The sequence below is a fragment of the Pholcus phalangioides genome, unplaced genomic scaffold (genome assembly GCF_987345545.1).
Source record: "Pholcus phalangioides strain wild (caught in Gottingen) unplaced genomic scaffold, Ppha-v1.0 ptg000007l_1, whole genome shotgun sequence".
NCBI lineage: Eukaryota > Metazoa > Arthropoda > Arachnida > Araneae > Pholcidae > Pholcus > Pholcus phalangioides.
In genome coordinates, this window is record NW_028301600.1 from 6,664,969 (window position 1) to 6,679,937 (window position 14,969).

Below are 14,969 nucleotides of genomic sequence, written 5' to 3' on the forward strand. Positions count from 1 at the left end.
TATTTGTGTCAACCTGATTCTGACTAAGCATTTTCAAGTGAAGTAATTGAGAAAAATTTAATTTTGATCTTATAAAAGTGAGGTTGATATGTGGTGGCTCTGAAAATTTTCAAATTCACATAAAAATAACAGCTGAGAAAGTAAAGTATTCTTAAGAGATTTTATTTTAGTAGTATAGTGTTCAGTTAGATTTTGATCATTTAGAAAAGACAAGTAACCTCCTTTGTTTATTTAATATTGTCAAAATGCTTCCTTTAAAAACTTTCCCCCATACTGTGATTTCATTTAAGCATTTGCTACAATAGATAAAACACTGAATTTTTATGTTAACAGTTGAAATCTCATGAGCGATTAATTTCACTTATTAGGAAACAAAAATATTTGTTTACAAAAACCTTTACTTAAGTTATTTATTAATTAAGTTATTTATTATATTACTTATTTCTAATTTTTGATACTCTATCATGAGAAAAAGAATTTATAATCAGGATGACCATATGACCTGCATTTAACAAAACTTTCCTGTGTTTTTGGCTGTCCCAACTCTTAAAAATGAAAATTCCCAGTTTTTGTTTAATGAAGCTTATTTACACTTGTTATCTTGACTAAAATTAATGAATAAAACTTTTTCAAAACTTTGTGATTATAAATACAATAAAATATTCAACTTACATATTCATCATGTTCAACATTTTTTATGCAATAATTTTTATTTCACTGCAGATTCGCTATAGAATTAAGACTTTTATTTACCACCAATATGCTTGTTGGCATTTAGTAATTTTAACAAAAATTTGTGATATATCATATTTTTCTTGATGAAATTGTGTCACCCTATTCATGATGGTAATTTCAAAATTATATGGCAAACTTTGCGATTATTAGGTTCTCTGTATTGCTTTACTTTGTAACATGTTTCAGCTAAGAAGTACTGTTTTACTAAAGGGAAAGAGAAAAGCTGAAACTTTAATGTTAAGCATTATTAATCTGTATAATAAGAGAACATGTATCATAAGTTTTTGATACTACTGTATCGTGGTATTGAAAAATAGCATTACTATATTATTATTATTATTATAGTTATTATTATGATTATGCATTATTTTCCTCACCTTTCCCCCCTTAATTCTGTTCCCAACATCCTAATTTGTTTTAGAAGATGTGAAAGAATTCTTAGAACCTATATCAAAAATTTCAAGTATATACATCCTAAATTTTGCTGTAAATTGCAAATTTTCTAAATATTTGTCAACACGTGACTGGTCCCTTTCAATCGCCATTTCCCCTGGCCATGTTTTTTCATCATCATCCTTCGTCGGCCGAGGAGGGAGGCATTCCTGAGTGACGTCAGGGGATTGATGATGTTGGCAACCACCTGATTCGCTCTGACCAATCAGATAGCACAGAAAAAATTGAATATCGACACAGGAAACAGGTTGTTGAATGTCTTTTCATTAGTGGAAGTTGACATGGTTGGACCTGTAAGAGTCCGGTGAACCACTGAGCCATTTTGTGCCGTCCGCCGAGATAATCCCTTAAATCCAGTACTTGGTTAAGCTTAAACAGGAAAATAAAGAAAGTATCCCTTACTGATGTCCATATGGGTCATCTGCCAAGTAACCGTGATGGACCCAGTGCCCCCACAGCCTGTCACATATCCCTGGGCCACTGACCTACAGATTCAAGATGTTAGTCCATTTACTTAGGCATCCCTGCTGATGCTCTCCAAGGCATCCACCCACTGATGGTCAGAATGCAGTTTTCCTGCTGGTGAGACGTTCCGGTTTGAACTCGCACATGCCAGTTCCAGTGAATCATCTCCAGTCCACCATAAGATGGGATAGTCTGATCTGCCTCAGGCACTCTCATCAATAGCTTTCTGGCTCCTGCAAGGTACTTTGGTCTGAACACGCCCTGGCTACTCAGCCCAGTGATTCATCCCCAGTCAACCATAAATGGACAGTCATGGTAGTAAAAAAAAAAAACCCCTTTCTAACATTAGTTAGCCTGTTTCTCAGTTCCATTTAGTCGCCGCTGTGGTGGTCGAGTGGTCATAGTGATGGACTCGCATCGCGAGGATCCGGGTTTAAACCCCACCGTCACTGCAGTGGTGGTCAGCTGAAGTTGGTTTTCTGTGGTTCCCAACTTTGAGGTGCGAATGCAAGCCGATCTTCCCGTTAAAAAGTCTTGCCGCAGAGAGCAACAGGCCTAGAATGTTAGAACTATTCATTGATTACACTTCACTCATTATGAGTTGGAAAAAAAACCTCATAGTTTAAAAAATTGATTGCAGATGGCAGCACTACACATAACAAGCATTACACAGAAAAAGCTTCACGGAAGGTTCATTATACATACACACACATTCGAACATGTACCAATTCGTTAGAAGTTCCGCAGAGGAATATGGACGAAGTGCATGTCTGGTTTAGTAGTAGTTCCATTTAGTTATACAAATTTCATAAATTTGAAAGGTGGGTGGTGATGCCGCCATTCACAATATAATTTCTATATGTTGCAATTTACATTCCTATGTACTATTTATACCTATATAATTCAGGGGTTCAGATTTAATCTTTGCTTTTAATTAAATGCCATTTTAATCTAATCTTTTTGTGTGTATCTGATCCATTGTCATGAATTTTTACTTGTGACTTTTGCAATGTTGGTAGCGAACCTGGGTGATTTTTTTTATGTGCCCATTTCCACTCTCATCATGGCCTACCCCGTTAAATGTAAATTAAAATGAAATAGTAAAGATATATACGGTTTTAAATCAAAATTATCTCATAAGGGTATTCATAAATGAAGCGACTGTAAAAAGTTTAGAAAAACTTATTTTCCCGAATGATAATATTAGAAATTCTATATATATATATAATTAAAGCAACATTGTAAATGCAAATATGTTCACATTATTGTTGCAAATGAAAATTAGCCTAATTGAAAATCATAAATCATTTACTTGAATACGACCACCAAGTGTTTCTTGACTAGATTGCAAACCATATTTATCAGCTGAGAATGCAAGGGAGCCAATTGATCTCCTGTCTTCTTGAAGACTGAGCTGCTTTCTTGGGTCAAAGCCTACAAGCCTGTCTAAAAGTATTGCAATATTTAAAAAAAAAATTTGTTATTTCAATTAATTAAAAAAATTATTTAATTACCATATTCATACACAGAAGAAAACAAGATGATTTGCAAGCTGATATTCAATTTCAATTTTTTTCATACATCTTTATTTATGATAAGTCATATAATCAAAGTAAATGATAAGTATAAATTTATCATTAAATTTTCTGTCAGTGCCTGTATTCCAACCAGGGCTGTATTAGCAGCATCAAGAGTTCCAGCAACGTGATGTTCAAAGGTTTTTCTATAACTAGCTGATGGGAAGATGAATTTAAGAAAGAGAAAATTCAACTAAACTTGCAGCGAATCAAACCCACATCCTCTCACTTGCTGGGCGAGCACCCTAGACCCCTAGAGTACAATGGCAACGAATATCGCAATCTTTCCTTAAAGCTTTTGTGCGCTGAACGGGACCATTCATAGACGATCAGACCAAACTCAGGCCTAGAGCTCATAATTGCTGACACTGTTACCAGATGGTGACTTATCCAAAGATGATGTCACTCTTAGCTATCCATATGAAGGTTTTTCTACAACTGGCTGATGTGAAGATGAATTTAGGAAAGAGGTAAAATTCAACTGTCCTTGCGGGGAATCAAACCTATGTCCTTTTACTAAACGGGTAAGCTTCCTTGACCACTACTAAACCACACATGCACCTCGTCCACATTCCTATACTTCTAACGAATTGGTACATGTTGAATGTGTGTGTACGTGTTGTGAACCTGACGTGAAGCTTGTTTCTGTGTAGTGCCATCAACTATGAGTGAAGTGTAATAACTGAATAATTGTTCTTGTTATTTTGGATCTGTTGATATATCCTTCCTACTAATTATATGTGTGTGCATAAATAATTATAACCAGAATATCCAATTGAACTAAGACACATATTTAATGGAGATTTAAACACTCAAAATGGGAGACAACATTTGTTGTTGTTCAAACTTGAGCAGCTGTGTTTTTTATACTGTTGCCAAAACTCTGAATCTAAATACTTGACAAATAATGTGTTGCCAGATACAAAAAAACCAGAAATAAATAAATCACTGCCATCAAGTACATATGGGAAAAGAGATGAAGGCTATGGGGAAAAGAGATGAAGGCTATGGGGAAAAGAGATGAAGGCGTCAGTCATTTTCTTGGAATAATTTCATCCCCTTGCGATGAATGATGTCATTTTGACACCAGACCATGCAGACCTGCAGAGGTGTAAAAGAATTATCTACTTATTTAATGTAGAATGTTTGTCTGGGCGGACATGTCTGTCAGTGGATCCAACATTTAACACACAGTTGTCATTTACTATCTCATTGTAATCATTTAAATGCGGACAACAACTTCAGGAACTTCCAGGCCTTGGAGCTCTTTTACTAGAGGATCCACCTTCCATTTCCTGGAACAAACCCTGTCGTTGTGTTTGACCTCGGGTGTTTTATCTCAAGAGCACCGAACTCCCCCCCACTGACCCATACATAAGCAAACTCTGACTCATCACTGGCCCCAAAGCAGAATGTTTAACACTGTTCTGCGACGAACCCTCAGCTGACTGGAAATGTTCTGTGGTAAAAATCCCCATACATGTAATAGTGTTGTTTTTTTTCTGCACTTTTCCTTACAATTTCTTCCAAACTGTTCTGCAGTAGAGCTAATTGTTCTGCGACGTATGTCGCAGATTTTGGCACATTCTGCTTTCGGGATTACTGGTTTCCAATAGGTCAACGCACTGCACCTTATCCTTCCAGTGCATGCCTGTGAAAAGCTATGGGAGCCCACACTAACTACAAAAGAAGCCTAAACCCACCCCTCCCCCTCTAAGCATGTATTAACCCTCAGTAAAATCACCATGGAACGACAGTAAAAAATTCAGAACTTGTTTTTTTATCGCAATTTTTGAAAACTTCATTAGTCATTTTTAGGAAGATAGGCGCCAATGTTGGCAGAATTTTGATTTGGGGAACACTCCCCCTGCTCCTCTCCCTGGCTACGCCACTGATTATAACCAGAATATTCAACTGGACAAAGAAACATATTTAATAGAGATTTAAACACTTAAAATGGGAGACAACATTTGTTGCTGTTCAGACTTGAGCAGCTATGTTTTTTGTAATGTTGCCAAAACTCTGAATCTAAATACTTGACTAATAATGTGTTGCCAGATACCAAAAAACAGAAATAAATAAATCAATTGTTTCTCCATTAACCTAATATTCTAACACTTTTCATTGTTAGTAAAACAAACAATTCTGTTACAAGTCCCATTTTAGCTGACAATGCCACTAATCTTGGCTTGTGCAGTGGCTTCATCATCATATCGGCCAACTGACTCTCTTGTAGAGACCTATTAAACTGCAATCTCTCCTTCAATCACTTTTTCACGAATGAAGAAATGTTTAATGCTGATGTGCTTTGCATGGCAATGGAATTCTGGATTTTGTGCAAGTCATTATTTAGAGCTGTGTTATTATCAATTTGGAGCGCTGGAACTTCTTTAAGCTGTACAACTGCTTTGTACATCATTTGCAACCAAATTGTTTCTGTACAGATTTGCTGCAACAATTTCTGCTTCAGTGGTCGATGTTGCAACCATAGATTGTCGTTGACTGATCCATGAGATAGCTCCACTGTCATACAAGATCACCACTCCTGTAGTTGAGCAAACATTCTTTTCACATCCTTCAAAGTCAGCATCACTACAGCCTTCTAATATGCTGGGATTTATTGATGAATAAATAAAATATTTGGCCTATGGGGCTCCACCATAGAAATTATAAACCAGAAAGGGCTCTGCGAGCCAAAAAAAGGTTGAGAACCGCTGCCCTACAGGAATACTTTCAATTAGAAAAATTATTGAAATATAACGTGTAGTCAAGGAAACAGTTATTTTCCGGATATTATGCTGAGGTGAGCTCAGAAAGAAAAGTCATCACGTCTCCGCCGGGACTCGAACCCAGGCCCTCTTGCATACCGGGCAAGCATGCTACCATCTACACCACTGGAGACACATGAATCTGCCTTCCAAATTTCACGCACTGTGTCGTGAGGCGCTGAAGTAGAGGCATTAGTAGCCTCTCTTAACTTCAGGAAATGGCCCCCGGGTGGGACGGTTTAGAGAGATATAGATGGCTTTTTTCTCAGCCAGAGATATCAAGGAAACATATGATATGTTTCCTTTCTAAACCGTCCCACCCGGGGGCCATTTCCTGAAGTTAAGAGAGGCTACTAATGCCTCTACTTCAGCGCCTCACGACACAGTGCGTGAAATTTGGAAGGCAGATTCATGTGTCTCCAGTGGTGTAGATGGTAGCATGCTTGCCCGGTATGCAAGAGGGCCTGGGTTCGAGTCCCGGCGGAGACGTGATGACTTTTCTTTCCGAGCTCACCTCAGCATAATATCCGGAAAATAACTGTTTCCTTGATATCTCTGGCTGAGAAAAAAGCCATCTATATCTCTCTATAACGTGTAGTACTCAGATATGCAACTCATGTTGCAAGGGGTTGTATAGTTATTAAAATAAAAATGTTAACTTTTTATAAGGACACTGTGTGCTCCAAAACCCAGTTACAAAGTTGTTGCTCCATCTCTTCTGATGCCAACAAAACCGTTATATCTGCATTTAACGTTGTGTTTTGGTTGGTTGTCTTCAAATAAATGTTACTGTCAATCACCGTCAATAAAGTGACGCTGTATGCATAAATACATTACTTATGACAAGGGCTCTGCTTTTTATGACCTGAAGAAGAAACGTAGTAGCTAATAACTTATCAGCAACAATGTTTCATCTTTAGGTCATAAAAATCAGAGCCCTACTTATGAGAAATTGGATACACACACGCAAAAACTCATTGTTCTTGTTTTCGTGAAACTCTTATAATTTTTGATATTTCAAGTGCTAAATTTCATCTTTCAACTACTCAGATTCTTATACCGAAATTAAAATATCCTGCCAACCAATCAAAAATCAATCAAATATTTATGTTAATGTTACCTAAATGAAGAAAATTATAAAAAAAATATTCTATGCATTTTGTTTGAAATTAAATTTTTTTGGTCACTCTTTTAATAAATTTCTTCATGGTCCCCTTATCAGCAGCCATGGCTTCCCTTTTGCGATATTTTCCTCCATGGCCCTCTGGAATATCGTGGGGCCCGGTTGAGAACCACTGGTATAGAGTACTCACCTGGGAAGTGAGAGGTGGTGGGTTCAATTCCCCGCAAAGGCAGTTGAATTTCCTCTCTTTCCTAAATTCATCTCATCAGGCAGTTGTAGAAAAACCTTATACGGATGGCGAAGAGTGACATCATCCTTGGAAAAGTGATGTTCTGCTGCTCAGGGCCATAGGCCGAAATTTCTTTTGGTGGGAGAACCAAATTGATAAAATCTATTTTGTTTCAACCACAGCTGTTCCAGAGAATGGATAAAGCTGATCTTCAACTCAGTTTTGGTCTTATATACTGTATATATAATGATATCAGTTTATTGGTGTATATATATTCTCCATTTTCTTACATTTCGGGGGGGGGGGGCAGTAGTGAGCCTTCTCGGGGCAGATTTTTCCTCGGTGGGAGGGCCCTCTTGAAAGGGTTATTATTATTATGCAAAATAAGTGAAAATTTTTTTGGATCCTCAGGGCTTGGTTACCCTAGCCTAGTTACAGGTCTGGGATACACCCATATATGTGTTCCCCCTCTGGATAGGGACCTGGTGGAGCTATTTTTGTTACAATTTTTTTGATCGCCTTGCAATAAAAGTTTATACTCTGATTTTGTGAAGTTTTAATTAATTTAAACCTGTTGAAGAATAAATGTAGATCAATAGACTACAGAAGAAAGAGAATTTTCCAATGATAAATCATGATTTTTCTCTTTTAGGCTTTCAAAATTACACGATTTCAGAAGTGTTTTAACCTGATGGCGCAGGGGCATACACTGGACCAACCTTTGGGGGGGCGGCACAAAAAACTTGAGGTGGGGGGAAACAAGGAATTTCTTCTCTAGAAATTTTGGGTAACAAACCTTAAAAAAAGCATTTAAATTAACAGAAATAAATTAAAATAACACATGTGAAAACGCATTTTCTTTCAATATTTTTTCTTGAAAATATTTTTCAAAAAGTAAAAATATTTTTTGGTTTGAGGGAAAGAGAGTGCGAGCTCTGTATGGGCCCCCCCCCCTTCCCTTGGGTATACCTCTGCCTGAGGGTGCTCTGCTTGAGTTTCATGCATGGTTTGTGGTTGGATTCTGGGGTGCTCCACAACGTTATTTTACAAAATAGAAAATACAGCGAGAATGCTCGGAACCGGAAACATACTGGACATCGCCAATTCTCGCCAAAATTGTTGGCAAAGTTGGAAAAACTGTCAATTACACAAAAATGGCTAAAAATTACCAATGGGCTGGCGAGAAATGAACTGTGAATTGCAGTGGATTAAAATACATTTCACAAAAAAGATTAAACATGATAAAATATCGAAGATATTTTTTTAGAAATCCAGTAAAAACAACGTTATGTCGCTAAATAATGAAAATGAAATCCAAATGATAATAGTAAGATTTATAAAAATTCGATGCTTACGATCGTTAACCGTTTGCGGCAGTGATGGTAACCCCGTCAAGCAAAATTTCCCACAAAAATTTTCCTTTTGACTAAATTTTTCCCACACATTCCGAAATTTTTGCTGCCATGTATCGGTGGAAACAGGGGCGTAGCCAGAAATTTCGTTCGTGGGGGGACCACTTTCATTTCGGGGGGGGACCAAAGTGACAGAACAATAGATTTGGCCATCTTTTTCCCTTTTTTCGGTCATTTTCTCACATTTCGGGGGGGGATCAGACCCCCAAGTCCCCCCCCCCTGGCTACGCCCTTGGGTGGAAATATGTAGTCAATTATTTTACACTAGAAAAGCATTGTTTGTCATTTATATATTTTTTTCAACAGAAATTCTTTTGTTTGACCAAATTTCAAAATTTCCCACAAAAGCCAAGAAATTTCCCATATGGACCAATTTTGCCAATTTTTCCCACGAATATGGGAAATTTCCCACGAGTTACCATCACTGGTTCGCGGTCTTTTCCAGTTCGACTACATCAGGAAACAACGGCCCCCTTAGGATGATCGGAGGGCCTCTGTGAATTCGGCTTCTCAGCAGAATTTATAAGCTATACAAAAACCGCTTTGTATAATGCTACGCACAAGATTGCGCGACATTATCACACATTTCTCTCATCACTGAGACAAAAAGTCACGTTTTCATACACGTGCTTCTGAGCCAATGAGGGCCCCTTTTGGATATCAGGCGATTTGCGTTCAACTAATAGGAGGAGTTTCCACCAACCACCAACTTAGACTGAACACACGACCAAGTTTTCGGCAGAGAGTGAAGGGAATTGTAAGGATAGACTGTCCAACAGAGGGGGAGGAATTGCATTAATTATTAAAAACATCTCGCCTACAACATAGTGGATATACAAAACTCTAGAAATATTGAGCTGTTGGCAGTGGACATACATACATAAAACACAAATATCATTAGACTCGTGGCTGTTTATAGGCCCCCAAACAATCCATTGGATTTTCCACTGTTGGATAATTTCTTTAACTGTCGACATCCTGCTTTATTTGCAGGCGATTTAAATTGCAAATCCAAATTTTGGAACAGCAAAGCATGTAACCACTACGGTAAGCAACTTGAAAAAGCTACTGTAGGAGAAAAAATATTATAGGTACCTTATGGCACTGTCACACTCCTACTTATCATCCAGAACGTTCAAATGGAACTCCTGATACACTGGACATTGCATTAACAAAAAAATCTTCTAGCTCTAAAGTCCATTGTAGTTAAACATATTCTTTCATCTGATCATGATACGATATTTTTGGTAATAGATTTTTTGATCCCAACAGGGGCAAAACCAAGGAAAATTACAAACTGGGAATTATTCAAGCAAAAATTGTCAGTGCACCAGATATAAATGATGACATGCCCACTAACTTAGATAATGTAATTAACATTTTTACTGAACAGATTATAGAAGCTGCCAACAGCTCATCCAAGGTTCGACCTCAAAATAACCCTTTTAGCCGGGTTTTCCTAGGAGTAGAATTTCTGCGCCGTGTGCAGCGTGAAAATGTTGATTGGTTGAAAACCTGAAATTCAGGTTTTTTGACCAATCATCGTTTTCACGCTGCAAATGTTGTAGAAACCTGCTCCTAGGAAAACCCGGCTTTAGCACTTCTGGCGTGGTTAAAAGGAATTGGAATTTCAGTGAATTTCGAATTTGAATCTCATCTGTGCATTCAGTGTGTCAGGTCATGTTTTAGCGGCTACGATTTTCTAAATTTTTCTTTTCAGGTACATCGTTGATCGGCTAAATTTCTACAGTGCTAAAGGCTGGTGTCACGAATACGAGACCGCTAAGCGTTTCTCGCAAGGTCAGCGGTGCACTAGCCACAGATCCATAATAATATTTTTAATAATTTCCCCATAACCCATTCCTAGTTTTGCCCTAAAAGAGAAGAGCAGAGTTAGAAGACAATGGCAACATTGCAGAGGTAGAATAAATTATATCAGATACAGAGTATTTTAAAGAAAACAATGTCTAGAGAAATAAAAAAATTATAAAGTGCACCCATGGGCGCTATACATGGCCCGAATGGTAGTTGCAGACAGGGCCGCAACTAGATGCTTAGTCACCCGGGGCAAGTGCGAATTTTGACAATTTTTACTACTGAACTTCTGAAAAAAAAGGTAAGACGTCTCTTTCTGACTTTTTTTCTCAATCTAATTACCCATTTAGTACAGTACCGACATTAGAGATATTCTATTTCATGACATATGACATCATGCATAAAAACATTTAAGAGCACAAAGGTCCAAAAATTTAGGATGTAGGCTACGTTGCTTGCAGCACGGGCAGTTCATTCTCTGATAAGAAAATGTGTTTGAAAACTGTGTATTAAATAAATTATATCTGAGGTTTAGGCTGAATGCACCTAGTGTTGCTAATATTCGACAACCTATACCAGGGCGTCTTTTTGAATATTCAAATATTGAAATTACAATCTTGGATTTTATTTGTGGCAAGAAACTCTTTGTTTTAAACAAGTAATAACATTGGAAAGCTCATACATAGTGAATCCCACTAATAGAGTTTTCCAAAAACTCGTCATAAAAAGCGTCGTAGGCGGGAAAACGCTTTAAACGGGAAGTTTCGATAGGTGTCAGTAAAAGTTCGGATTACGAAAACAAGCCGTACTAAGCGAGAAAACTTTCTAAGTGGGAACGTTATAAGCGGAATATACTGTAGTAATTTTAAATTAATCTACACTGCTCAAAACAATTAGGGGAGCACATGGTTTTAACAAAATGACGCAAAGATGTATACCGATAAGTAACATAAAATGAATCATCCATAATTTAAAGCCTAGCAGGAAACGGAAGAAGAAAACTTCATATGCAAATCAAAGTTCATTACGTCAGAAACCAGAAAAAGGAGATAAGGGCACAAATCGGGATGTTGCAGAAACGTCTGTTTTACTGCCGTAACTGTGAAATTCGATTGCGCAGTATTTTTTTTTGAGACAAGGTGACTTGAGGATGTCTCAACAACGTGATTTACCGGAATCCATGGCATGGCGTGTTATAGGCAGACTGGAATCCGGGCAAACACAACGTAGTGTCGCGGACGCTGTTGGAGTCGCCAGAAGTGTTGTTGCAAGGCTGTGGAATCGATTCCAAGAAACAGGAAATGTTAGACGTCGACCAGGGCAAGGTCGGCCACGCACCACTACAGCAACTGATGACCGGTATATACGGTTAACAGCCCGTCGAAACAAAACAGAGAATGCTACGCAGCTGCAAAGACGGTTGCTCTTGGCAACAGGACGAAGGGTGTCCAGCCAAACAATACGTAATCGGCTTCATGAGGGAGGGCTCTATGCACGTAGGCCAATGGTCGGCATTCCGTTGACCCCACGCCACCGTGCGGCCCGAAGAAGATGGGCTGCTGAACATCGAGATTGGGAGCAACATGATTGGAGCCAAGAGCACTTGGCGACAAACGAGTCCCGATTCAGTCTGGAGTGTGACACCCGACGTGTTCTGGTATGGAGGGACAGGGGCACTCGAAATAACCCCGCGTTCGTTCGTGAAAGGTCACAATACAGACGAGCTGGTTGGATGGTATGGGGTGGAATCAGCATAGGCGAACGTACGGACCTGCATATCATTCGGAATGGCACTTTGACGGCCCGAAGGTATGCAGACGAGATACTGCGACCTCATGTCATCCCTTACGCAGGAGCCATTGGAGATTCCTTTGTTTTCCAGGATGATAATGCCCGACCGCATAGAGCTCGTCTGGTGGAGAACATGCTTGAAGCTGAAACAATACAGCGTATGGAATGGCCAGCGTGCTCTCCTGACCTGAATCCAATCGAGCATGTTTGGGACATGCTCGGACGACGCATTGCTGCGCGACCAAGGCCGCCTGTTACTGTCCGAGACTTGCAGATTGCACTTCTTGAGGAGTGGAACAGTATTCCCCAAAGTCTGATCGATAACCTCATCGCATCCATGGCAAACAGGTGTGCAGCAGTCTTAGATGTTCGAGGAGACCACACGCCCTATTAAAACTCATGCATCATGTCTAAACAGTACTTTTTTTTATCGTTCACATGTAACCAAATTGTTGCCCTAAATCATCTTTTCATGTTTTTTCCATATTTTCAAAGAATTAAAGCTTAATTCCAAATTTTTTTACGTCTTTTTTTCTGTATTGCGCATTGATACGCGTGTACTATCCATTGTATGCCAATACGTGGTTGTCTCGCACGGTTTTCTTCACTTTTTTGCTTGCTCCCCTAATTGTTTTGAGCAGTGTACATTTTCAAATGCAGTTCTAACATGTTTCAGAATGTTTTTTTATTTTTGGGAATCCAGTATTTGATTCCTTTACTTCTATTATTTACATTAATTAAACAAAAACAGCAATAAAAGATTCGAAAAATGATCGAAGTTATCGAATTGCAACAGATACAGGGTGATCAGCGAATAAGCCCTTATTTCAAAATTAAATATCTCTACAACAAAGATCAATAGAATTATGCGGTAAACGGTACGTTTATTAGCAAAACTGTAAGAATGTTGTACAGAAATTTCGAAAATTTAGTTTTTTTTTAATTTTTTAAAATTTAAAAAAAAGAAACAAAACTGGAGATTTTGGGGTTCCGAAAATCCTCATTTGTGTGAAGAGAAACCACTGCATTCGCCTAAAGTTACTGCATGGACTGCGGTATGCGCCAGAGGCATTATCGCCCCTTCTTCGTGCGAGAAACGATTACTACTGAACGTTACGTTACAATTTTGGAACAATTTGTCAGCACACATGGCGCATACCGCAGCCCATGCAGTAACTTTAGGCGAATGCAGTGGGTTCTCTTCACATAAATGAGGATTTTCGGAACCCCAAAATCTCCAGTTTTTTTTTTTAAATTTTAAAAAATTAAAAAAAACTAAATTTTCGAAATTTCTGTACAACATTCTTACAGTTTTGCTAATAAACGTACCGTTTACCGCATAATTCTATTGATCTTTGTTGTAGAGATATTTAATTTTGAAATAAGGGCTTATTCGCTGATCACCCTCTATTTGATAAAGATGATGAAACATTATATAAGTATATCAGAAATGTATGTCTGTTCAATATGATTCGAGCCACCATGAAGTGTTAAGCAGGTGTGGACCACGCCAATTACTATTAACCATTTATAAATGTTATCAAATTAATTTAAATGCAACTCCATCTCAATACATCGTGTTTGATTCGATCTCAACTATCAACGCATTCCTGAAATAATGAAAAATGAGTTCTTTCTGAACAATTTTTTCCCTTCAAGATTTATGTTCGGAAGTCGAAAAACTTATAAGCTGGAGAGTGACTGCATAAATTTTTTTTGGAGGGGCCGCAAAAATGTTTTTGCACCGGGCCGCGAAATTCCAAAGCCCGGCTCTGATATTGTACGAAGAGTTTCCTATTTGAATGGTAATGTTCTAGAGTGCTTTCACAGAAAGTGACTTCTTAAGCGGAGTGGTGTGACCCATTATCAGGGGAGCTCACTTACCTTAGAACTCCATAGAAGATAATTGGGATATCCAAAAAGTGACCCGATAAATGGAGTGACGCGTTATCCGGGCGACGCTGTAACGAGGTTTGACTGTATTCTCAAAATGGGTGTTGCAGTTTTCTTCTTCCAGAGCTGTTTTTAGGACTGTTTTTTTATGTTATCCGAGAAGTACTTTCTTATTGTAGTAAAATATTAATATAATTAATTATTAGTTTTTTGAAAGCTCTTAATTCCTTTTCATATTTTATTTCATTTGGCAGGTTATTATTAAAATATAATGGAGCCAAATATATGAATTGTTTTTGGGTTAATGTTTTTTTAGGTTGTATAATATTATTGTTTCGGATAATGTCTCACACAAGTCCTTGAAACGAGCAGAGAATGAAACAAAATGCAGGATGTCACAGATTTAGTCTACAAAATAGCTATTTACATGTATTTACAAGCAGAGATCTTGATGAACGTGACCTACAGATAGAATGCGATCTACAGATAACGCCTTGTCTTTAGACTAAAATTTTACAACTGCACAGATCCACAAAAGTGGCACCGCATATATGAAGGCAAAAGCATCTTTCTAGAATAACCTCCACGATTCACGTGACATCTTTGCATTTCTTCTTTGACATCAGGTTGAAGCTGTCGACAAACTCCACAAGTTTGTCATTTGGCGAGATTTACAGAGATATGAGCCATTGATTATTTACATGTAAA

General features: G+C 38.0%; 1 protein-coding gene and 2 non-coding genes across 3 annotated transcripts in view; 1 reads left to right on the forward strand and 2 right to left on the reverse strand.

The window, feature by feature from the left end:
* The window catches only part of LOC149084851 (regulating synaptic membrane exocytosis protein 2-like), a 229,740-nt gene that overhangs the window by 182,851 nt on the left and 31,920 nt on the right, over positions 1–14,969 (reverse strand). The window contains exon 7 of the mRNA XM_089232581.1: positions 2,966–3,099. Coding sequence (XP_089088707.1) covers positions 2,966–3,099 — 134 coding nt within the window. The remainder of the gene's footprint in view (positions 1–2,965; positions 3,100–14,969) is intronic.
* On the reverse strand, positions 6,059–6,132 carry TRNAT-GGU (transfer RNA threonine (anticodon GGU)). Its single transcript has one exon. It is a non-coding gene; the product is annotated as a tRNA-Thr (tRNA).
* On the forward strand, positions 6,414–6,487 carry TRNAT-GGU (transfer RNA threonine (anticodon GGU)). Its single transcript has one exon. It is a non-coding gene; the product is annotated as a tRNA-Thr (tRNA).